The sequence below is a fragment of the Brachypodium distachyon genome, chromosome 1 (assembly GCF_000005505.3).
Source record: "Brachypodium distachyon strain Bd21 chromosome 1, Brachypodium_distachyon_v3.0, whole genome shotgun sequence".
NCBI lineage: Eukaryota > Viridiplantae > Streptophyta > Magnoliopsida > Poales > Poaceae > Brachypodium > Brachypodium distachyon.
In genome coordinates, this window is record NC_016131.3 from 19,460,442 (window position 1) to 19,485,538 (window position 25,097).

Consider the following 25,097-nt stretch of genomic DNA (forward strand, 5'->3'; position numbering starts at 1 on the left):
CCAAACGCTTCGAATCCCGTAGGATAATTATGTCCACGTGCAGTATATGACACTCCAACAAAAACGACCGAACCTGAATTTGGGATCCGACAATGCCTGGAAATCCTGTGAATTACCGCGCTTTCTGAACAGAGGATACGAATCCATGGATGATGGATCCCCTGAACTTGGACAAGAGAGGGAGACCCACAGTGTGGGCGGGCCTCTGCTCGTATTGAATGCTGTTACCTTGTAGTGGGGCGCGACTTCGTCTCCTGGGCCATGATCTGGATTAGCCCATGTGCACACAAGGTGGGCATCATTCGCGGTGAATCAAACGAGCTCACATGTGTTGTACGCAATGTGGCCTGTTCTTGTGTTTGCTCACGTCACATGGTGTGTCCCGAATTAACCTGACGAGACACGCAAGTATTCCATAACGCCTTAACAATACTGCAATATCATGTTTGCAAGAATCTATAAAGATGGCAAATTGGGTCACCGCCGAGGCCAATCACTTGAGGATTATCGTGTCGAGAGAGTAGATGGCTGTACCGACTTGGGGCTCTGGCATGGATCCATCAGTGTAAGACAGTTCCAACCATTCGAAATGATGCTCACTGTGTCATCACGATTGGCGGTAAATATATTACACACAGACGGCAGAAAAGCAAAGCGAGCCGGAGGTACCTTGTCTGGTCATAAGATTGTTGCAGAGAACTTATATGTACAAAAAACTGCATGGTCATGGAAGAAAACACGACGATCACTGTACATGGCACACCAGGTAAAGAACTAATTAGTGCAGCTAAGGATACCTTTCTTTTATTTCTGATGAGCGGAGCAGTACGCAGTATCTCCTGACCCTATATAAGACTATCATGATGTTCTCCACTGCTCCCTCCAGCAAATGTCTCTGAAGTTTCTGGCAGATCATCTACACTGGACAAAGGCTTGTCCACAGCAGAAGCATCTATGTTTGAAGGCTCTGGCAGGTCAGGCACATCACTGTAAGGCTCGTTTACTGAAGGTGCATACGTCTCTGAAGGATCTGTCCGATCAACCACATCAACCAACGGCTCATTGGCGGCAGAAGCATACACCTCTGATGGTAAGGGCGCATCGACCACATCAACCAAAGGCCCATCCATGGCAAAGGCTTCTTCATCTGAAGATGAGAATGTACTGAACAAATTATCTGAACCAAAAGGGGCAGCTTCATTGTCAATGTCCTCCAGATCAGAAATTTGAGCTTCAGAATCAGATGATTCTCCAAGCAAGACTTCGAGAGACGGGCTGCTATTATTTGTTCTCTCTGCTACGAAAGGCATGCCCAAGATGTCATTCTCGCACTCATGTAGCAAGTCATAAACCCTTTGCAGCTGTGGCCCTGCAGTAGGGGTCACGTTATAACTAGCTCCATTACCTGCAAAAAGATCTTCGAAATGATTTCCAGTCGCAGTGTTCCTTGAACTGATGGCTTCAGTGGCAAAAACTACACCAAGCGACTCTATACTGCTCAAATCTAACCAGGAGTGTTCCACCTCTGGTTTCATGAGGGTTTCAACAGGGCCGGAGTCCAAGCTGCTATTATCGATCCATGTTTTCTTGGAATCAGGAAACTCAAAGAATACAGAGTCCATCCCACCAGAAAGCCTAATGTTGTTCTCTGTAATCTCCAGATCTCCATCCTTATCTGACAAGGTTTCCATTGCATTGACACCATCCCTGGTAGCACCATTTGCAGGAGATGCACAGTTTGATGATTCAAAAGTTGTGTTAATGGATAGGTCACCAGAAATATTTCCGTCTCCCTCATCAATCTCCAAAGCTTTCTTCACTAGCAAAAGTTGGAACATTGGGTTCTTCTGGCCCACCTTGCGGTCAGCATCTTCCAAGTTCTTATGAGCTCCTGGGGATGTTCTCTTGAAGGAGGATATTGCAGCACCATCGTTACCAAGGCACACCTCAGAAGGACCATTCCTGAAAGAGCTAGCATTTCTTGCTGCAAGAAACTCTGCCAAGGATACAACAGGTCTGCTTTCATTCACTTGAGCTGTCTTATCAACAGATTCCCAAATAGTTGAAGATTTTTCTTTCATCTGAGTTCCATCAGCAACTGACCCCAGAAGTGTAGGAGGAGGCTGAGAAGGATCATCCACAGGTTCATTGCTCATGACAAATGTCATTGTGTCCAAAGTAGGATCATAATTCTTTCCGTTTACCTGCGTACGGTCATCAACAGATCCAGTATGAGGCCATGAAGGAACACTCCATGGTTCAGTGCTAGCAAATGCCGTCTTGTCAGGATAGAGATCAATATTCAGTTCATTTACCTCAACATTCCCGACCAAGCGTGCCTTAGAGACAGAAGTGGGTGGAACCACATCAACTTCCTTACTTACATCACCAAATTCACCATGAAATTGGCCAACTGATCCATCTTTAGTGGATATCTCATCAGCTTGTCCATTAGAAAGGGAGGAACTTGAGGAATCAATTGTATTTTCAGCACTTAAATTACTGGCGGTGCAAGCAACAGACTTCGAGGGTGACGTAGCTTTGGTGGAATTGAGAAATGCCTCCAAGGCGAATGCTAATGCACCATCAATAGTAACAGGAGCTTTGCCTTTGGGGTCGTTGACAGTGCTTTTGCTCAGAGTATCATCAGAGTTTGTATGACGATCATCAAGATCACCAGCTGTTTCTTTGACATCCTCCACTTCATCGTCTTCATCATTTGGGAACTCTGGAACCTTAACAGCTAGACCTGGTGTACTCTTACGTTCTTTCTCAGAAGATGAAGCAGAATCAGCTGGTGGAAAAGGCCCGTGATGAAGCTTCTCACAAGTTACCTCAGGTTCACATATGAAATCAGAAGCCCTAACATTAGGTCCACGTATTGTATTCTCATCGGCCAAATCACAACCACAGGAATCTTCTAAAGAAAATTCTGGCGCCCTGATAACCAAGCCTGGCTGCCTGTTCATTATAGAAGCAGAAGTTCCAGTATTGCCACTATAATGTTCCTTTTCCTGTGAGTTAGTGATATCAGAGTAAACATTTGGGACTGACATTCTTGCAGACAAAGACTGAATCTCTACAGAAAATGAATCAAACTGTTGCTCCAGCCGCTTAAGCCTTGCCTCAATGCTACCGAGGGGCCTCATCATACTGTCCTCAAACCTAGAGCAATATAACTCCACTTTATCCACCTTGGAGAGGAGAATTTCCAGCGTCTTCTCAATAGGATTGTGCGGAGTAAAATTTCCATTCATGACAGGACCAGTGTCCTGATCCATATTTGATACTCTCTGGCCCTTTGCCGATGCCACTTGTATATTTTCTGTTGTTCGCTCAGGCAAAGGGAGAGGTCTGGGAACATTTAATGGGAACTCACCTTGGTTGCTTTTTTCATTAGAGATCGTATCACCCCCCATAGGTGGTATTCTGTTTTCCAACCCAGCTGACATAAAACTTGAATCATTTGTGCCACACATTGCTGCTTCTAAATCAATCTTTCCACATGGGCTGCTCTCTTTCAATGCACAACCTTCAGGAAGTTGTGTCCTCAGGCCATCAGGAAAATAACTGTCATCTATTTTGCACTTTGTAGATTTGGACATTTGCATAAGACCAGGAACAAGCATAGCCAACAAAGAACTACCTCCCATGTTTCCAGGACCAGCTACTGACTCATCACTGGTGGACCCAACATTATCAGCAAATATGTAGATCTCTTCAAGGTGCACTGATGTCTTTGACTCTAGTGAAAGAAGACGGACAGTAAGAGAAACACATGGGCTTGCGTCAGTTATCTCAGCAGTTGCTTCATAGTGTGCCTGGATTATGCAAAATAAAACAACAATGTCGTAATTTGTAAGAATCTAGGAGAAGTATTTTTACAGTGAGTATCAAACAATATTTATTGACAAGACCAAAAACGAGAGGAAATACCAGAGTATTTTTCTGGTGGGTTCCAATCGCATTCCTTTCTTGAGATTCAGGTGTGTTGCTTTCCAGAGGAGACTCTGGAACTTTGACTTCAACCCAGCTATCTTCATCACTACTACTGGTTACACTTTTGGTCTCTTGTTCATGCTTTTCAACAGATACAGTATTGCTACTCCCCTGAGACATACACTCTTCACCAGAGGGCAGCGGTTCATTAGCAGCAAGTCCACAGCGCACAGTGCATAGATAATCCTTGCTGGTATCCTTCAGGTTGGTTGAATAGTATATTTCATAAATCCGGGCTGTGCTTTTCACATACACTCTATGAATCTCATACTTTCCTGTGAAATTAACTGAAAGAAGAAGTGAATTAGTTACATCGATACAGAAATGGAAAATGAATTGAAATTCAGCGGGGAAATGTTCTACACTATTTATAGAACAAAATGGAGACAAACTAGAAATTTGGCCATGAAAGCCACGCTATGATGGACTACATAGAATGATATAGAGCCTGACTTCAGATTTGCAATGCAGATACAAGGCGGATTGAATAAAAGATGACAAAATAAAAGCATACTAGTTGCAGTTCCAAAATTAATTAGCCTCTGGTGCTCGCTGAAGCTTTCGCAAGTCGACATGGACGGGCACCAACGGCGCGAAGGATCGCATTGCAGTAGCCTCTGGTGCTGGCTTCCTTTGGCACCGGGTTGGCCTGTGTGTTTTGTTTTAGCTGGGCCCTGGATGCGATGTATGGCTTGTATTTCGCTACTGTTTTGGGCTACATTTTCCTGTTTCTTTGTTGTTCTTTTTGCTTACATTTTGGACTACTCTTTTGTATGCTGGCGGTTTCTATAATGGAAATCGGTGGAGAGAGCCCACTGTTTCTATTTTTTTATTAATTAGCCGACAAAATTCTGCCCTGTCACTATACAAGAAAGGAAATACTTTATGGGAATTAAAGCGTGATCAAGGGTGGGCAATTTGTAGTGGAACATATTTACTTCAATGTCGAGCTTCTGGAAAAAAGTGGAAGCTAAAGCTGTCAAAATCGAGCCAGGTCTTTTCCGAAGTACTCCCTCCGTCCCATATTAAGTGACTCAAATTTGCTCGAATATGGGTGCATCTATATCCCAAAAGTGTCTAGATACATGTAATATTTCGTCACTTAATATGGGACGGAGGGAGTAGTACCAAAACTACTAATTGCTGTTGGAGTGATCATGGGGAGAATACGAAGCTCTGAAATTTTATACATTTTAGTATACAGCCTATATCACATATAGTGATCGGATATCCACTTCAAATATGAGCCTTTGGACAGGAAAATGGCCCCTGAAGTGTCTGCAGCGACAAGGGTTTCACTGATATACGAATAGGCCAATTCGAATGGACTCTGCAAGTCTCCAACAGCAATAGCCAGTTTGGTGTGCTTAGCTCGTATACTAGCCCACTAGGGTTTATCCAACCATACGCTGACTATTGCAAAAGATTAAATTTCAACAGTGCTTGCATCTGCGTCCGATCAGCGACATGGAACAACGGCACGGCGCAATTCGCAATCAAACCTCCCGAAATCTTTCACTAGGCTACAACTTTCCAAGGCAAAAACGAGGACCCACCAGTAACTTCGCATGGAGGGGGATCCTCTCCGCCGTCGGAGGGCGGGCGGGCGAGGACGACGGCCGTGGGGGAGGACTCGGCGTCGTCGGTGGACGTCTCGAAAGACACGGCGTCCTCGACCGTCGCGGCTCCGGCCGGAGCCCAGGTGCTGGTCGCCGTCCAGGGCCGCCCGGGCTCGCCTCCCGATCCCGATGCCGCCATCGCTCCCCGACTGCCTCCAGCCGCGTAGTGGGTGGGGAAATCGGCGGTGGCGTACTGGTGGGGTTCGCCGTTGGTCGCTTAGCTTCGCTTCAGGATTCCGTCAGGCGCTCGCTCACTTCACGACGAATCTGGTGCGGGATCTCATCCTACATTCCGACAGGCTACAGGCCCTCGAAACAAAATGGATTTTGGGATTTGGGTTTGCCGTTGTCTTGGGCCTAAGTCCAATAGACCAATAATAAGGCCAACTAAACGCATGGGCCCATTGCCGCATTCATAAAAAACATGGGCTTCTAGGCCCATTAAAAATCGTTATCGAGTTATCCACACCGCGAATGTTTTACCACCGCAGCCGCAGACGATGCGTCCCGGGCGCGGCCGTCAAGAATGCAGCTCCGCTTCGTCCCGCTCGCCGCGAGCGCCATGGCCGGAAGGAGCTTCCTCGCCGATCTTCCTCGGCCCGTGAGGGGGAGAAGGAATCATCTATGCTACAACGGGAACAATTCGTCGTCGTCGGAGAAGGACGGCGAGCGTGGTCCGACAGAAGAGGCGCTGCGGCGGCTGGCAGAGCTCGACGCTCAGCTGGAAGGGCTGAAGGAGCCCAAGATGAGGCCTCCGCCGCCCCCTCCTCCCCCAGGTAATCAACTAATCATTGACTACCGGTCTCGTCGGGCCAACTTGGCTTCTCCGGTCTTCCATGCGTCCATACTATCTTGCCCTCTCAATTCAAAAAATCAATGATTCAAGATCTTCATCACAGCCAATAATTGATTGAGATCAAGTTTTTGCAGCACACGTGAACCTGTATGTTCGCGTGTCCTCTGAAAAGAAAAGAAGATTTTCACGGTGAGTGTGTTACAGCAAGTCAGCAAGGATGTATGTTTAGGTCCTACTGAAAATTGTGTTTAAAGCTGCATAAACTATGCAGGATAGATGGATCAGTCCCTTGCACTGAAACTACCTAATGAAACCCTATGAATTCATATGCAAAACTTGTGGTCCTCAGCGTAAATTCTATGCCTGAATGCTTCGGTACAGGGTACAAATGGCCATTTCTCAAGTACTCGTACCTTAGAAGCTTAGATCAGTAGTACAAATCAAGTGCAAAATGCAGACCAGGCTTGCCATTTCCTCATGTAGACTTTTAAGAGCAGTACTTACATTACAACGTACGGAGTACTTCGTAGAACTCCTAATGACTGCAAATGTACTGACCCTCAAATTGCTTCGTCCTTATCGACACAGAAGTACTTTCCGAAATAGTTGAAGCCTTGTCACTTCATTTCAACATCACCTTGGCATGTTATCTTACCGTGTTTTGCTTGGCATGCACAGACCCTTTCATGGACCGGGACATGATAATAACGCGGGGACGACCAAGCGAGGAGCTCCCAGAAATGACCCCGGCGTACGTAGCCTTCTCAACTCTAGCGCTTTTCATCTTCACCATCTTCACCAACGTGATGTTCAACCTGTACGTCAAACCTTCCGTGGACGGCGTCGATCAGCCCGTGAGAACTCAGAGAACGGCCCTGCTTAATCCAGCAGACCAGCTGCCCCAGAGTAGCTCGTCCGAGACGTGAATGACAATGAACCGCAGCTTGTTAAAGCAAGAGGGCATGTGACTTTTTAGCTAATAAAAGTAAATGGATGGTTTGCGCCTCATATTTGATTTTCTGTATGTAGATCAATCCCCACATGTTCCGAATGAACTATATTTTGCTGGCATCGATCGAGGGTTCGTTTTGATAATGCAGAGGTTCTGCTGCACATGCCTGTGTCTGTGTGGGGCTCTACCTCTCGATGTATATTCAGTTTCTTGATGGCCAATGATGACCGATCATAGAACGTGGAAGTAAAAGAAAACCGAATCGACATCCTGAATCAAACATATCAAACCCAACTGATTGTATCAGCAGTAGTCACGGACGGACGCATAACTTGGAGAACGCCGACATGACGAATGAGCTGTGAACTATGTTCGTGTGGCACGCGGGAGAAGCAGAGCTAGCAGCGGGGTACGTACTCCCGTCCCGTGGTAGCGGTCCCGGGCTCTGCGATCTTGTACTGATGATTTTCTTTCTTTCAGTTGTACATGTCCTTTGGCTCTTCTGTTTTCCCTATTCTTTTCTATCTTATTATGTCTCTGCCTTATATTGTTCCGATTCATACACTGGCCTTTCGGATTTGTCGGCAGTTTTTGAGTTCCCGTGGAGATCGTGGACCTTAATTTCTTGTTGGCTTTCGCTTTCGTTTAAGCAAGATTCTGAGTTGCTTTCCTATCGTAGCAGCAGTACGCCTTGGTTTGTCTCCTGTTTCGTCACAGCGCTAGCTATCGATTTATTTTTCGTCTCGCCCGCACAAAAAAATAATGTTTTGCTTATTTCTTGCTCCCTTGATCCTAAATTGTTGAATCAAATTTGTCAAAATATAGATGTATCTATTCTTAAAAAGCGTCTAGATACATGTAATATTTCGACAACAATTTAGGATCGGAGTGACTACGTTATATTTTCTTAATCTAAATTCCGTTTTAATACAGTTCCAAAACACCTGAAGGCGATGTGGCTCCGCAGCAGGCCGAGCTTTGACCCTATTTTAAACCTCGCATGTATTTCCCGTCTTAAGTACGTATGTATGTCTTCGATGCTGCACGCCTGCACATGATTATTTATTCATTCGTTTTTCCCATATCTAACCCAAGCCCAAGCCTCGAACAAATACCTGGACGTATTAGTTTAGAGGAATCTCGTAACATGGAGATCATATCATAGTTTATCTCTGCCACGAAAGGAGAACATACTTCAACTCCGCCCCCGGATCGAGTCATCGTATTCCAGCAGTCCAGCTGCCAACACCAGAACACCTCACGTGCCTTTACGTGAGACCCGAAGAGAGGTCTCGGTAATACGAGCAGTAGCCCTCGCATTGGCTTTACTTGACAGCTTTTTTCAGGGGAACTTTACTAGGAAACAGATCCGAAGTGAAATGAGGTCCAGCATCAGGCGTGCCAATCCTTTTCCGACGAATAAAACTGCATGGCACCGATCCATCGCCCGGCCCATTTCGTGTCCGCATCGGTCGATGGTGCATGTGCGCCCGTCCGTCCGTCCGTCCCCAGATCTGGTGCGTCTCATCCGGACAAAAGCCCTCGGACTGCACGCCCGGACGACGGACGGACACGTCGCCCGCCCGCGGCGCGACGCCACGGCCAGGCAATGAGCTAGCACGGTGAGATGTCGAGTTCTCGGCGAACAGAGGACTTCGCTTCACCCGGCCGCGGCGATCCACGCTGTAGATCTTCTCCATGATTTCGTGAATCAGTACTGTACTATTAGCTGGAAGAACCCGATCGATCGGGTAATAATTGCGGAGGACGGATCATCACGGAACGAATCGATCGGCCGGGGGCGGTTTGTGCTGTGGTTGGCCGGCATGTGATCGGTCAGCCGCGGTGGCCCGGCACAGGGCAGTGCGCTGTGGACACTGGCAATTTACTTATCCCTGCATACCCTGAAGAGCACGCGTGTGTATGCCGACTCTGGGCTGCTTTCTACAGGCACGTGATGATGTGCCAACCGGATGCTAGTTGTCTCTCACCAGTCAGCTTAACGTCACCCCCCGTGTCTGCTCACACTCGAGTGCTACAAATCTTTATTACGGACAGTAAGATACTGTTTCACCTCTGCTCGTTTTACACGCGATGTAATCAATCGACCCTACCTTAGCCCCTTTGCTGCTAAAAGAAAGCGTCGTACGGTGCAAACGACGACGGCATGATTTCTCTCCACACGCGTACGTGGGGCAGTGGCGACGTGCACGCTCGCCGAACGCTCCGGCGAGAATGAGCAGCGAAAGCGGGCATCTCCGTGGCCATGTGGTGCGAAGCGCAGCTAGCTGGACGCAAAAGCTCGCCCGGAAAGCCAAAAGAATCCTTTTTCTCCTTTCGTTCTCGCCGCGAGCGACCTAGCAGTACTAGCGAGGTCAGGTCGATACTCGATCTCTCTTTCTTCCACATGCGCTCTCGTGTGCGGCCTGAACCTTGTCGGAGGACACGTACTACGTACGTCCATGCCGCATTATTTAGCGACTTCACATGGGGGGACGAAGATGGCGAAGGACCCGAGACGGTGCCCAGCTAAAGGGCGGCTACGTGTAGCTTGTACGTCTCCGACAAGGGGGTCAGCCCGTCAATGTTGTGCGACCAGCTACGTGTCAAAGGAGAGGTGGCCGTGTGACGAACATTTTATTGTGTTCAGCGTGCACCGGCTTCAACCTCCCACAACTGACGTTTCCTTGGACGTAGTAAAAAAAGAGAAAGAAATTGACGTGTCCTTTTCGATTGTATTCTTGGTAAGATGTCCCGCGCAAACATCTTTATATGTGGTATCTGCCGAAAAAACCCCGTTCGGTGTAAATTTCATAAAAACCATGTATAGAATTTTTAAAAATTCTTATAAAAATGCCATATTGTGAAGGTGTGGTACTCTACAAATGTGCAAAAATTCAAGCAGAAAATCAAATGCGTTTGAAAAATTAAAAAGAGAATACAAATGAATAGTGTCAAAATTGAAGGCCCACTATTCATGTTGAATTTGTTTTTTTTCGCTCCTACCAAACGCAATTGAGTTTGAACTTGAAATTTTACACATACATAAAACATCATTTCTCTAACATATGAACTTTTTTTAGAATTTTTTGAACTTTTTTCGATGAAGTTTTCATAGTTTGCACGGTAGATGTGGTTTTCATCGGATACTTTTCCTAATTACTTTGGCTCACGATCCATATTAAGTGCTAGCTTTAGTACAACTTTCTGCTAAGTTAATAGAAAATTTAAGATGCTTATTATGGATCGGAGGAAGTATTACTATATTATTTAGAAAAAACACCAAGTCAGTAATAGAAAGAGAAGATAGGTGTTTGTGAGACGGTGTGCACATGCATGTATACATGTTCTGCCCCATCTTATATAGCTTCATCGCCCTTTGTTTTCGCGTGTGTTGCCATACAAAGACAGAAAATATCCACGCAAATTTTTGATTGGGGGATTGCAATATTGATCGGTAAGAACATCCAATCTAGTGGCCGTGCTGTTATATACGAATGGTGCCTAAATAAAGTGTAAGGGCATGCGTCATAACTGGCCCGTACAAACATATAAACAGCCTAGTAAATCAATGGCCCAGTTATAGCACCTACAATTACGTAAATCAATAAGTTATGTATTGGATTTAGGTGGGACTTAAACCAATTCGTAGCCCAATAAAGATATCGGTCTCATTAAATCTTAACCGTTAAATACCAGATCCAATGGATAGAATAACTGTGATGATGTTGATCAACGTGAAGTCTCCCTTCAGTACACCTCATATTGGTTTTAGTATATAATAGAGAGATGTGAGGTAACATATTTGTTGAAAGTTTACTTTTAGTCCCATTCATTGTATTGTATATAATTGATAGATAATTTTTTAGCTCACGTGGATAGATACTAAGTTGAAAACCGAATTGCTGATTTTCTAATTTATGATGCCGGTTTTATATTACAACAAAGTTACATTCCAATGAAGTTGTTATTTTTCTCTCTCTCTCTCAATTCACTTATTATCTTCATTCGTATTACTTGTTACGGTTTTGTCTAGATACGTATATATCTACATAATGAAACACGTCTAGATACAAGTATGTCTAGATAAAGCTGCGACAGTAATATGGCCGGATGGAGTAGTTACTTTTAACGCCACATAGAGTTTGTACGGAAGTAGATTGTCAAATTTCTTGTTATTATTTAATTTTAGTTATATATAGAGACACATGTGTTTGTCTAGAACCAATCTCACGCCGCTGCACTGCCCGCCGTTCCTTCAATCGAACGATCGGGCCGGTCTTTGCTCGCAGTGTTGGATCTTGGATCGTTAGATTATTACTCCTGCCTGGCCCGTACAAATATACAAAAAAGCCTAGTAAATTAATGGTCCAATTATATCACCTATAATTACGTAAATCAATCAGTTAAGTATTGGATTTCAGTGGGCCTTAAACCAATTCGTAGCCCAATAAAAATAGCACTCATTAAATCTTAACCGTGAAATATCAGATCCCATGGACTGAATAATTGAGGTGATGTGGATCAACGTGGAGCCTCCCCTCGGTACCCCTCATATTGCTTTTAGTATATAATAGATATCTGGAAGGAGGTGTCATGTCTCCTTGACAGACAACTAGGTGCTGATTTTGATTCAATTGCTCGTTTATGGATGGCTAATAAAAATCTGTATGTAATAACTCTATATATGCTGTTGTTCTTTAGAGCATCCGGGCTTTTCGTAATAACATGATTTTTAATAACCAAGTATGATTGTCTCTTAAGCAGATTTCGTGGCTGATTCTCCAGTCTCTCGGGAAATGGTCGTTTCTGTTCAAAGATACTTTGCTGGACAGGGTGGACTCTTTCTGTCAGATGGTGTCTCGGCTCCTGGGCGCGCCACCGCTACTGGTTGGGATCTGAATGAGGGCATTTCTGGCCCTCTTTCCCCCACTAATCTGCCTGTAGGTGTTGTCTCCCCGTTCTCGGGTGTGCTGGGACCGAAACTCCTGATGCCTTCAGTCAGCCCTAGCTCTGTGCTGGAGCTTCCTCCTCCGACGGCGAACCCATTGCTGGTTTACGCTGAGCACAAGCTTATGCTGAAACACCAAGCTTGTGAGCTCGCCGTGCCGCCCCTTAGGACTGCTATATCTTCTTGGTGAGGCTGTTTTTCTTCTTGTTTTGGCTGGCTATGTTTAACCACAAACCAGCTTTCATTTTGTGTGTTACAGCATTTGCACGAACCTGGTTTCTTGTTATAAGGAGCCGGGAGTCCTTGGGCCTCCTGTTGATTAAAAATCGCCTCCGGGGATTATTGCTCTCGTGAAAGCCATGCGTTCTGGTTATCTACATTCTCCCGGGCAACTGTTTTCATTCTTGGGATTAAAGAAGTTCTAATACTGTTCTCTCTTGTGGACTAAACTAACCAAACGGTGGCACTAGCGAGCTAGGCGACGCACGTCTTGGTTTTGTGGCAGATCGGCTCGCACATGTACGCAAATCAATGTGAGGAGCCTAATAATGTGGATGGACACCAAAAAACCGGGGAGCGAAAGCTCGAGTTCGGATTTCCATATGCTAAATCATGCACACGCCAATCCAATCGCTCGATCGATGACGCCGCAAGTGGAGCCCGAACCCGCTCGGATGCTTCCCGGTTACCGCCTCCCTTTGTCCGGTTGCTGCAGTAAGGAATTCATCGGTTTCAGAGGAGTGGTCTCCTTTTCCCTGCCATGCCATGGTGTTGCTCGTGCTCTCGTACACCTCGCACCGCTGGCTACAACCCGGCCGGCCTCCTCGGTATTTGAGCACGTCCCGATTCAACGGAGGTCAAAAAAATGAAAAGATAAGAAAAATAAACTGAAAATCGGACATTTATCCCCTCACGCCCTTTTTAAGACCACCTCGAGATCGACCTCATCACTCCCGCACTCAACACTCTCTGGCCAGCCAGCCAGCTCCAAGGCTCTGCGAGGCAGTAGTAGCAACCAGCCAGCCAGCCAGCCCAGAAAGGCCACAACAATGGCGAAGACAGCCTCGTTCTTCCTCCCTCTCATAGCGCTCCTGCTCGTGTCTCCGGCGCTCTGCTCGCCGCCGCCCAGCAAGCGTTGCCCCGCGGGCGACCTGCAGGCGCTGCTGCGCGTGAAGCAGGCGCTGGGCAACCCGGCGACTCTCAAGACGTGGTCCGCCGCGTCGCCCGACTGCTGCAGCACGTGGGACCACGTCCGGTGCGACGAGTCCGGGCGCGTGAACAACGTCTTCATCGACGGCGCGGACGACATCCACGGCCAGATCCCGTCGGCCGTGGCGGGGCTGACCGCTCTCATGTCGCTCTCCCTCTTCCGTCTCCCGGGCCTCCAGGGCAGCATCCCGGCCTGCCTCACCACGCTCTCCAACCTCCAGTTCCTCACCATCTCCCACACCAACGTCTCCGGCCCGATCCCGGACTCGCTCGCCCGCCTCCACAGCCTCGACTCCGTGGACCTCTCCAACAACAGGCTCACGGGCTCCATCCCAAACTCCTTCGCCGACCTCCCGAACCTCCGCTCCCTCGACCTCCGCCGGAACCTCCTCACCGGCCCCATCCCTGCCAGCCTCGTCCAGGGCCAGTTCAGGTCACTCATCCTCTCCTACAACCAGCTGACCGGCCCGATCCCGCGTGACGACGCGCAGGACGAGATCAACACCGTGGACCTGTCCCACAACCGGCTCACGGGCGACGCGTCATTCCTGTTCGCCGAGGGCCGGCCCATCGGGAAGGTGGATCTCTCGTGGAACGACCTCGAGTTTGATCTCAGCAAGCTTGTTTTCCCCAAGGAGCTCACGTACCTAGACCTCAGCCACAACCGCATCAGGGGTACAGTTCCCAGGTCGCTCGAGGCGCTCTCCACGCTGCAGACGCTGGATCTCAGCTACAACCAGCTCTGTGGCCCGCTCCCCAAGCTGCACGGCGTCATGCGACACGGCTGCAAGCCCTACGAGCATAACATGTGCCACCGCGGGGCGCCGCTCGAGGGCAGCTGCCACCAGCTGCTGTGAGCGAGCTCTCGCCGGCCGGATGGAGGCGTACGTATTTTACATGTGTGCGTGATGATGACGGTGTGCTTTTGGGGGGTTTAGTAGTGTAAACTAGTGGTGACGCATGCCCTGACACGCGTGGTCGTCGTCCTTGAGGCTTTGTGTACGTACGACACGCGGCGGGAGGTGTGTGCTTGCCGGTGTGCACGTACCGTCCGGAGATGCGAGTGTGTTTCCAAATGTGTTTGTGACTTTGTGTTCGGATGGAGGGATTCCGAACGATTACCAGATGTATCAAATGTTAAATGGTAATTATATCTGCCTGCCTTTTTAGTATACATACAAACTTTGGTTGGTTGGTGACGAACGAACTTGCGAAATGAATTTCCCTGGCGTTTTGGGGGGACTGATGGCAGTCTGTGTCTAGTCTAGCATGCATGCATGTACATTTGTGCTAGTCCACCACTGCCCCGGACACGCCGTCTTTATTTTCCGGTAGATGGTTGTAGCAGAGGGGTAGGTAAAGAACTTCAAGTTCAGTCTCAAGCATAGTATCAACATGAGATGCTACGGGGGCAGGGGCTCCAACCTCTGACCCATGGTTGACTGTTCAAAGCGAACAGGTTACTGGTACTCAGAGCTGCTGGAGTAGTTTGTGGAGGAAACCTTCCTAGTACTACAACAACCGAATGGGCATGGCTCAAGTAACCAAAGGTTTGATCAACGATGATGTTACGAAATGATGGTTGCACAGAATGCTCCGGAAATCCGTACTGCCGCTTCCTTCTCCAAACAACGAACCCACGCACGCAGCTGTAGTAGTAGTACAAGAATCCGTTGCGTATACATGATTCGAGTTCAAATTTGAAGGACGTTGGACGCATTAAAGCCAGCAACGGTAACCTTGCCAAACTTCCGACTTTCCAAATTTGAAGTACTCTACATTTCGGCATGGCACTGTATACTGCACACTCTGGCATCGGTGATTCCGTGAGCAGCACTGTAGACTGCGCACTTCGGTTGAAGCAGCCCATTCGACGAGACGAGACGAGCCATTCGTATGGCCGACTGGCGTCTACAGCAGACTACAGCGAAAGGACGAACGTGGTCCAGACTCCAGAGAAACGACCGAGGGCGCCGTGCTCGCGCACAAGGCCCTATCCAGCCAAGCACAGAACATGGAGCAGCACGGGGTGCGGCCCGTGTGATCTCTTTCCTGCTGCTTTCTTGCGATTTTGCCCAGGCTATTGGGGGCCGAAACTCGTTGCTACTCCCCGCTGACGGGCCCTGGTTCCATCCACTGTTGGGCTCTGGTTAGCCGGCCATTAGCCGAGAAAATACAACGTAGTCATTCTTAACCGAGCTCTTGGGCTTTGTTTTAAAAAAAAACGAGCTCTTGGGCTCCTAATTCAATGCCTTCGAACAAGTAAGCATAACCTTTCGCTCAAAAAAAAAAGTAAGCATAACCTTATTTCCAAAGCATGCACAATGTAAGATTTCTCAAAAAAAAAAACATGTACAATGCAAGATGTCATGTGTTTAGAAAAATTAAACGGTTTTTTTTAATCACCGGTGATAGGCAGATGCCTAAGTTGGCACCTCTCCTGTACAAATAAACACTGGTGCTTAAGATGTTGTTTAGTTTATTTTCGTAAGCACAAATTTAAGCACCTTGCATTGTATATGCTCTCATTGGACCTGCACGGTTATCTAAATCTAGGAACTCATCTCGATGTTCCTCTTTCCCTAGAAAAAAAAACTCGACTTAGTTTCATGTTACCGCGGCCGCACGGGAGAACGACTAAGGTTTTGAGGCAGAGTCACCTTCAGCTGTCGGAATTTGTTGGTTTTCATTGCCTACTGCCCCGTTTTGACACTGCGAGGCAGAGAGAACCTCGGATCTTCATTAAAGCATCCAGAAGTTAATATATGGTGTGTTGTCATCATCGGTAACGCTATGAGGCTGCGATGTCTGAAATAAAAGTACTCTTGTTCTTTCTATGTTGCGTCATTAGCTTATCAACGGTGCCACAAGGCTAGAGAATTGTACTCATTGCTTGTTTATGTCTTCGCAGATTCATTCATCCGGATGCATGAGTTTTTGTCAATGTGCCATGATGCTTTCATGTTGTACAATTTTTTGTGGCTTTGGAGACTTCTCTAACATTTGAGTTAACATCTTGTGGTTCGATGGCATGCACCTTTAGGAGGTCATCCCTGACCCCAAGTACGTTCAGCGGCCATGGTTTTTCATCTTTTCGGATGAGCGACTCAGCGCTCAAGTGACCTTTTGAAACATTTTTGAAACATTTGAAGGTAGTCACGTTTGTGCAAGGGTACAAGTGTTTATGTTGCCGCTCTAGTCTAAAGCACTGTCTTTGTTGAAGTCTTTACAATATTTCATGTTGTAAGAATTGATACCATGGAGTGCGTATTCAGATATTTTATTTTCATTCTTAGTTGTAACAGTTACTTCGTAATTTTTGTGGACTATTATTGAAAACACTATACCTGTAGTGATTATCGAGTTTGAATAAAGTTTCTACTGATTATCAAAGAAAATTGTTTTTTCTATAAAAAGTTACCTAAAACTGAGAAACATGTAGTTGGACGGTTGGATGCCTCATTGATTTGCGGGATAGGCAAACATAGTCATAGGAAAACACATGATTGTAACGTTATGCACATTTGAGTATTGTTTGATTGAACAAACAAAAACAAAAACAAAAATCTATGAAATGTAGTGCAAATGAATCATTTTCTATTAAAATACTTTGAATCGAATAGGCTATGAGTGCTTACATATTCGCTCTGAACATACCCGAGTCTTTCTTTTCTTTTTTTCGAGAAAACGCAACCCTTATGTCTCGATGCATTTATATAAAAAATGTATTTACAAGTTCAAGAACAGGCCAACACAACCGATCACTCAAAACAAAAACACGACCAACGACCGCTAGACGACCATTACAACCAACGTCACCAAACAACCCTAGGCCTAAATGTCAAAACACAATAGTATGGGATAGCGAAGAAGGCGCGGCCTACCGGCCTCGCAAAACTCGAAGACAAGCCTGTGAGCCGGCTCGTCAACTACAGAAGCCTCAGGACGTCGATCGCCGGCGCTCGTCCCGAACATTGCGCCACCATATCTCACCGCTCCCATGTTGGTCATAACAAAGGACTAGTTTCGTCCGTCGATACCTGTCGAGTGCACCCATGCGACCAAGGTGCCGCAGCACGGGATCCTCCGCTAACCACTACCTTTTCCGTCCAAGGTGGCGCACTTTATCGGTCCAGGGAATGACTTGTCTTTTTACCGTTCACTTGTCTAAAGATTATCAGTCATCGTTTAAAAAGGACTCCATGCCTGCACACGGCATACCGCCTATTTTATTCCAACGTGCTTATTTGCTTGGCTGTGTATGATGTAATGTGCTCCCTTGAGCGTTTGACCGCGACTCGGCAAGCAGGAAGCGTCGACGACTATACACTTGTTACTTTGTTAGTAGTATAAACTTTCTTCAGTTTGACGTTCCGGATTCTAAGAAGGACCCAAAGACTTCCTCCTCTCCCGTGCGTCCTTTTAATATTTGAACGGGAGCTACATATGGAAAGGCATCATCTGTGTTTTGATTGAAGCAACCGCTACTGCACGAATACCGACCGCGTCGGCCGTCAAGGTCGATCCCTGCCCGGTCGACCACGTCCACACTGTCCAGTTCGCCTCTTCAAGCGTGGCATGGACTTGTTTTCTGCAGCCGGGCTGACCACCACTGGGTAGCTGCAACAGCAACATGATGCTAATATAATCAAATTTACCGGCCGTTTCATGACCCAGCCAACCGATTAATTTGGTCGTCATCGGCCGGCCTGCGTCCGTGCTTCGCCGGACAGGCTGACCAGTTTTTTTTTTAAACGACCATCGACCGGATTCCATTATCAGAAAATAATGGAATACACAGTTCACCCCCAACGAGTTTGCAATCTTGCTGACAGAGCAGGCAAGAAACAATGCTCAAAAGAAAAAGGATATAAAACAGGTAGCAGTAATATAACTGACTAAAGGAGGAAAGACGCTGGCACTCAAGGCCAGAAAACAAAATCTCAAGTTTGTTCCAGCAGAGAGGAATCTTGATCTGATCATAAAGTGCACAGAGCTTATCATACTCCCCTTGCCTGCTTCTTCTCCGAGTCCTCGGTTGATGTTGAGTCCCCATCATAAGTATCCTGGATTCTCCCCACATCCATCCTTGCCTGATCTTCATGGTGGCGCAGCGCCTCAGCCTGGAATGCCGTAGCACCCATTAAAAGATGAACTTTGTCCTGGTCAGTTTACTTCCCTGCCCAGTATCTCACGACGAAAAGGGAAACTGTACGTACCAACAGAGGAGCACGGATAGGAACAAAGGAAATAATCTACCAGGAGAAAGGGCAAAAAACAAGGGTACTGGTCACGACGTCCGGTGTTCGTACGGTGAGAACATTCAACTCCACATTTATGGCCGCACGAACGAGTGTTCCACAGGGTACGATGAGATTATTGCCTGTCTTTTTGTTTTTTTGGCTCTAGACTGTCGACGTTCCGCACGAACAAGTGTCAGGCAGGGTACGATGAGATTGCCCCTTTGGCTCTAGCTTGTGGATGAGCCCGAGCCATATGAAAGAGGACGTATTTTGATTGGCATTTTCCACACTGCGATGCGACCATGATCGATCGGAACATATTTTCATCCGCGTCTGGATTGTCACATCGACGAGCGACCATCTCGATCGTCATATGAAAGAAGAAGAATACATTCCTAATGCATCCTACGACAAATGGAAAAATTGCTAGTACTATGAACGAACCTTGGTGTCACAAGTAAATTTGTTTGCTTCGCCTCTCTTTCATCCATGCATCTGCGTTTGTCAACTTTGCCTGCTTGTCAATATTATGAAGCCTCAATGTAAGCAGACTAATTGTAATGAGGATATCCCAATGATGAGCATAATACAATGCATCGCAAGAGCTCATGCTAAATAAATACAATACCAGGTGTTTTTTTTCATACCTAGGACACCATCTAATATTCATGAGAACGTCATTCTACTTAACACGTCAACTTTGTGTATCTTTAGGTTTGACGAGATGGAAGAAGAAAATGAGATCAAATAAATTTCATAACAAGATGGACAGGCCCAGGATATGTCCTACATGTTCATCCACAAATTTGAACATGGAGGATATTCTTCGGGGCTTGTTCTACATGTGCAACCACATCTTCTACTGTTCAAATGGTGTTGAATTGGCGTTTGTAATGGGCTATGTAATAGTATAGTTATATGCAACCCCATTTTCTAGGGTCATAGAAGAATTTAGAAAATATTATAGTTTTAATCCTTTCCTTAGAGTTTTAAATCTTGCACTTTCTTTTTCTTGTGTTTGTAAAAATTGAAGAGACGCAAAGAGGGTCTCTTTGAGTGAAGCTCGAGACATTCATCAAATGTTTTGCTGGGTAAGCTAATTGTCAAATGCTATCACATTAGTGTGTGTTGTAGCTATTTGACTCATGGGACTGAACAAGTTATTTGTTCTAAAGATGAAGATCGAGACCTTCCCACATGATGCAACGCCATTCTTTAGTTGCATATTCACCTAAAATTGCAGCATAAAAGAATGGCGTTGAAAATATACAATTTTTAGGAACATGTAACATGTGTATTTTCATTATGGAAGTAAAGTGAGAACAAAGGCTAGATATCGATTAAAAGCTTAAAAATGTGAAGAAGTTTTTAATATTTTGGGCAACTTCTAGTTAAACAACTCGTAACATCAATATTTTGCTTGATTTCCACACTCCTACGATAAGATGTTCCTTTATACCTATGAAAGCGTCAAAGCTGGATTGCTATGATTAGACAGCACAAAACTGCACAAATCATGCTTGATGACAATTTAAATCCACTCACCTAACCATCCTCTTTTCCCTTTACTAGCCCCCTTCATCGCTCTCCTAAAAGTTTCTGCTAAAGTCGTCTCACCATTAAACAAGGCCACGTACTGCAAGAGACGGAAAGAAACGAAAATTAATCAAACAAAACAAACAAGCAGGAAAAAAACGAGAGAGAAGAAGGCAACACGAACAACAGAATAGTAGAGCTCAAGCAAAGATGAGTAGAGGGGAAGGAAAAAAATAGAGGGGAAAACAAAAGAAAGGCGAGAGATCTTTGACCAGCTCCGGTCTCACTCGCCTTCCATCTCCTTCCTTCCTCCTCCTCGGCCCCGTCGTTGGTTGGCTTTACCCACTGGCGGATTCCCACACGGCCCAGACGCCGCCACCGCTGACCCCGTCTACACCAAATCCCCCCGCACAATTTAACCACCCCACTCCCCCCTTCTCTCTTCTCTCTCTCCATCTCCACACACACACCAAACGCGCACGCCGTCCGCCGGTTCTCGATTTGGCCTGTTCCCCTCTCTGCTCTGCTCTCTTCTGCTCGCAGATCTCCTTTGGTCGGGCGGTTTCTTGATTTGGGGGTCCGCGTGCTGCGGGGTATTATTGGCGGGAGATGGGCAACTGCTGCGTGACGGCGGGGGAAGGCGGCGGGAGTGGCAGGAAGAAGCAGCCCAAGGAGCCGAAGCAGAAGAAGGGCAAGAAGCCCAACCCTTTCTCGATCGAGTACAACCGGTCGGCGCCGCCGGGGGCCACGAAGCTGGTGGTGCTGCGGGAGCCCACGGGGCGGGACATCGCCGCGCGGTACGAGCTGGGCGGGGAGCTAGGCCGCGGGGAGTTCGGGGTCACCTACCTCTGCACGGACCGCGCCACAGGGGAGGCCCTCGCCTGCAAGTCCATCTCCAAGAAGAAGCTCCGGACAGCGGTGGACATCGAGGACGTGCGCCGCGAGGTTGAGATCATGCGCCACCTCCCCAAGCACCCCAACATCGTCACCCTCAGGGACACGTACGAGGACGACAATGCCGTGCACCTCGTCATGGAGCTCTGCGAGGGCGGGGAGCTCTTCGACCGGATCGTCGCACGGGGGCACTACACCGAGCGCGCCGCCGCAGTGGTTACCAAAACCATCGTCGAGGTCGTGCAGGTGAGACTAGCCCGATGATTTCCTGATGCCTTGGTCGTTTTATGGTTGCAACGGTGTTAGATTGTCTTTTGATAAGATCGTCTTCAGAGTATTCTGGAAGATGTTCATTGGGGATTCATGGTAGAATTTACTCGTATACTATAGGGGCCTAGGGCAAAGTTACTGTAGGTGAGATGGAGTAGGTTATGATCGAATTTGTGAAGCAATTAGTTACTCTATGCTGTTCTTCATTAGCTATTCATGCCTGCATCTTTAAATTGGTAGCTGGATTGCTGCAACTCCCCCTTTTTGTGTGTGTACGAATAACGCTTACACTGTTTCCGTCCCTTACAATATCAGATGTGCCATAAGCATGGGGTGATGCACCGGGACCTCAAACCAGAGAATTTCTTGTTTGCAAACAAGAAAGAAACCGCGGCACTTAAGGCAATTGATTTTGGCCTCTCTGTATTTTTCACTCCAGGTACAATCATGATATCATATATTTCTTATATAGCTGCTCCCTCCGTTCCTAAATTCTTGTCGCTGTTTTAGTTCAAATCTGTACTAAAACAGCGACAAGTATTTAGGAACGGAGATGGTATCTCCGAAGCTTTCTGTTTTAACCCATCTGTCACTTGCCTGATAATATGATCAGAGGACAGTGCCAATAGAGTGGCCTCTCTGCTGTCTATTTAGTTTATATGTTGTTTTCCTATCATGCTGATTGTTCATTATGTGTAGGTGAACGGTTCACTGAGATTGTTGGAAGTCCTTATTACATGGCTCCGGAGGTGTTGAAGAGAAACTATGGCCAAGAGGTTGATGTTTGGAGTGCAGGAGTGATTCTCTACATTCTTCTTTGTGGTGTTCCTCCATTCTGGGCAGGTTAGTTTTGCACTTGAAAAGAGCAACTATGACTGTCATATGTCAACTAAGTTAAGCATTTAGGATGATAATAAAAAGTGGAATGTGTCTGTGTTCTGATCTCCTGTCTTTGAAAATGGACCGTGTGTCACATTCTGCAATGATGGGATTTCTCTTTTTTGTCTAATTTGCAATGTGGCGATAATCTGTGTACTGTGGTTGAGCAAAATATATTTATCTTGTGCTATTGAAAGTTCTGTCAGAATAATATGTTTGTTATTTCCATTTTATAATGCAGAAACTGAACAAGGTGTTGCTCAAGCAATTATCCGTTCTGCCATTGACTTTAAAAGGGATCCATGGCCAAGGGTCTCTGATAATGCAAAGGACCTTGTCAGGGGAATGCTTAACCCAGATCCAAAGCGGCGATTAACAGCCCAGCAAGTACTTGGTAATAATCAAATTCTCACACTAGTTAATTGTACGGTGTTTCATTTCTTCTGTTCTTCTTGAACCAACATGGATATGCTTTCCATCCTCAAAATGTGAAGATTCTGAGTTACAAAGATGCAAAATTTATAATCCAAGTTCAGAAACCTTGCAATTAAAATTGAGTAGATATATATTTCTGAAGATTTCTGCCCTATATATATTTATTGCTTTTGCTCATGATAGTAACTTGTATTTTCTTCCAGATCATCCGTGGTTGCAAAATATTAAGAAGGCACCAAATGTCAATTTGGGTGAAACTGTCAAGGCCAGACTTCAACAATTCTCTGTGATGAACAAGTTCAAGAAGCATGCACTTAGGGTATACCTCAGTCTGGCCCGAACCTCAATTGATCATGCCTTTCGACAATTCTCTTTGATTTCCTTTCTTGGAACTTCCTCACATGTTTTTTTTTGCTACAGGTCATAGCTGAGCATCTTTCGGTAGAGGAGGTGGCTGGCATAAAGGATATGTTTGAAAAGATGGACCTTAACAAAGATAGTATGATTAATTTTGATGAGCTGAAGCTTGGTTTGAATAAGCTTGGACACCAAATGCCTGATGCAGATGTCCAAATACTAATGGATGCTGTGAGTAATCATTACTATTTTCTGTCATTATGGGAACCTCTTGCAGCTCTTTGTTATTATATTGGATTGTAGTTATTTTTGTAGAAACGAGAACCACCCTTTCCGTAGTGTTATCAACTGGGTCTCATAAGTAACTTATCAGATATCAAAATCCAAAATCATGTCATTTAAATTCGATAAAATGAAATCGTTAGCATTCTTTAATGATAGTGATAGATACAGTTTCTACTGTTCTACATACTACTATGTGTTGAAGGTGGTCGTTATTTTGTGTTTTATACTCACCATTTGCTCATTATGTTATGTCAGGCGGACGCTGATGGAAATGGATGCTTAGACTATGGAGAATTTGTTACTCTGTCCGTTCACCTAAAAAAGATTGGCAATGACGAGCATCTGCATAAGGCATTTGCATACTTTGATCGGAACAAGAGTGGATATATTGAAATTGACGAGCTCCGCGAGTCATTAGCGGATGACCTGGGACACAATCATGAAGAGGTTATCAATGCCATCATCCGCGATGTGGACACTGATAAGGTTTGTGGTTCCTCACCAGTTAGTTGGTAAAGCATGGCAGTTTTGTTTCCCGTCTTTTGGACAGCTATTATTTTGACTGTGACTGAAATGCTGAACGTTGTGATTCAAAATGTAGGATGGCAAGATAAGCTTTGATGAGTTTGTGGCAATGATGAAGGCTGGAACGGACTGGAGGAAAGCCTCGAGACAGTATTCCAGAGAACGGTTCACTAGCCTTAGCTTAAAGCTGCAGAAGGATGGATCGTTGCAGATAACAACCCAATAGTAGATGATAACGCAATAGGCAAGTTGTGAATTCCAGATGGAAAAACCTTGTGTAGCTTCCTGGTTCTTCGTTGACAACTGTTTCTTCTGTTCGTCTCGATACTCTGTTGCTCTCTATTTTTGCTTGGTATCTTGATGAAGCATTAGTTGATTGTTGAAGATTTGTTTGTACTTAGATTGTGTGATCCAGGCCATCACGAACACCACGCCTTTGGCCAAATGTACTGTTACTGTACAAGAGAAAGAGGAAAAACACGGTGGTTGTATGCATTTCTTCTCTTCTGTTGGCATGTAGAGGATGTACGCAGAGATTCATGAATCATCGCAAGGTCACAACAAATTCTAAAATTTGGTAGTGTCAGCTAAAAATACAAAGTTTCATTTTGGAGTGTTCAATATTTGTTCCAGTCTCTACCTAGAAAAGGATCTTCGGAGTAGATTTTTTTTTTGAGTAGATTTGAACACCTAAAAGTTTGACTTGTTATATTCTTGTGAAGAATCTATGACATTGTAACGGGCACAGAACAAGGTGAGGACGCATTAAATGTGCCAAATATATTTGTTGGATCTGGTCGGCACAAGTTGCTGTCTTGTTAGTTGTCACAGATATTTGCGACCGAAAGGGGGTTGCCGTCCTGGAGCAGACACTGCACCAGCAGCCAGCAGTACCAGATTAGGCCCCGGAGCATTGGATTGGATATGAGTTAGTTCGAGCTGGTTCTTCTCAAGTTCTCTTTGACCTTTGACCCGTGTTCTCTCTGTTTTCTTCTTGCCATTACAATAAATATGTGTGTTCTCATGATGATGGACCCACTGACACTTTGGTCAAATGAGAAGGTAATTTGAAGTAATTAGTGGACAACGATGACGTCGGTGATGCAGCCGAATGCATGGAATTTCACTGGTTGTGCAGTTTGCTTGC

General features: G+C 45.9%; 4 protein-coding genes across 5 annotated transcripts; 3 read left to right on the top strand and 1 right to left on the bottom strand.

Moving 5' to 3' along the window:
- Positions 1–583: 583 nt before the first annotated feature.
- Positions 584–7,094, bottom strand: LOC100827219. 2 transcript variants are annotated; one of them, XM_003560014.4, is made up of 3 exons: positions 5,556–5,907; positions 3,937–4,286; positions 584–3,821 (listed from the first exon to the last, which is right to left on the bottom strand). In XM_003560014.4, exons 1-3 carry the CDS (start codon positions 5,755–5,757, stop codon positions 846–848), a joined length of 3,528 nt encoding a protein of 1,175 aa, XP_003560062.1. In that variant the 5' UTR covers positions 5,758–5,907; the 3' UTR covers positions 584–845. The 2 variants fall into 2 exon arrangements, with proteins under 2 accessions (XP_003560062.1, XP_024312448.1); XM_024456680.1 differs by lacking the exon at positions 5,556–5,907 and adding an exon at positions 6,919–7,094 and having other exon boundaries at positions 601–3,821.
- Positions 6,089–7,527, top strand: LOC100842526. Its single transcript, XM_003562869.4, has 2 exons — positions 6,089–6,394; positions 7,093–7,527. The coding sequence occupies exons 1-2, from the start codon at positions 6,145–6,147 to the stop codon at positions 7,338–7,340; spliced, it is 498 nt and encodes a 165-aa protein (XP_003562917.1). The 5' UTR covers positions 6,089–6,144; the 3' UTR covers positions 7,341–7,527.
- A 5,719-nt stretch (positions 7,528–13,246) lies between these two features.
- LOC100827530 (polygalacturonase inhibitor 1) lies at positions 13,247–14,700 on the top strand. The gene has a single exon (XM_010238456.3). The coding sequence runs from the start codon at positions 13,367–13,369 to the stop codon at positions 14,381–14,383; it is 1,017 nt and encodes a 338-aa protein (XP_010236758.1). The 5' UTR covers positions 13,247–13,366; the 3' UTR covers positions 14,384–14,700.
- Positions 14,701–20,594: 5,894 nt separating this feature from the next.
- Positions 20,595–24,445, top strand: LOC100829466 (calcium-dependent protein kinase 20). Its single transcript, XM_003562825.4, has 8 exons — positions 20,595–21,445; positions 21,785–21,908; positions 22,169–22,312; positions 22,590–22,742; positions 22,987–23,102; positions 23,204–23,371; positions 23,681–23,911; positions 24,027–24,445. Exons 1-8 carry the CDS (start codon positions 20,915–20,917, stop codon positions 24,174–24,176), a joined length of 1,617 nt encoding a protein of 538 aa, XP_003562873.1. The 5' UTR covers positions 20,595–20,914; the 3' UTR covers positions 24,177–24,445.
- Positions 24,446–25,097: the final 652 nt, after the last annotated feature.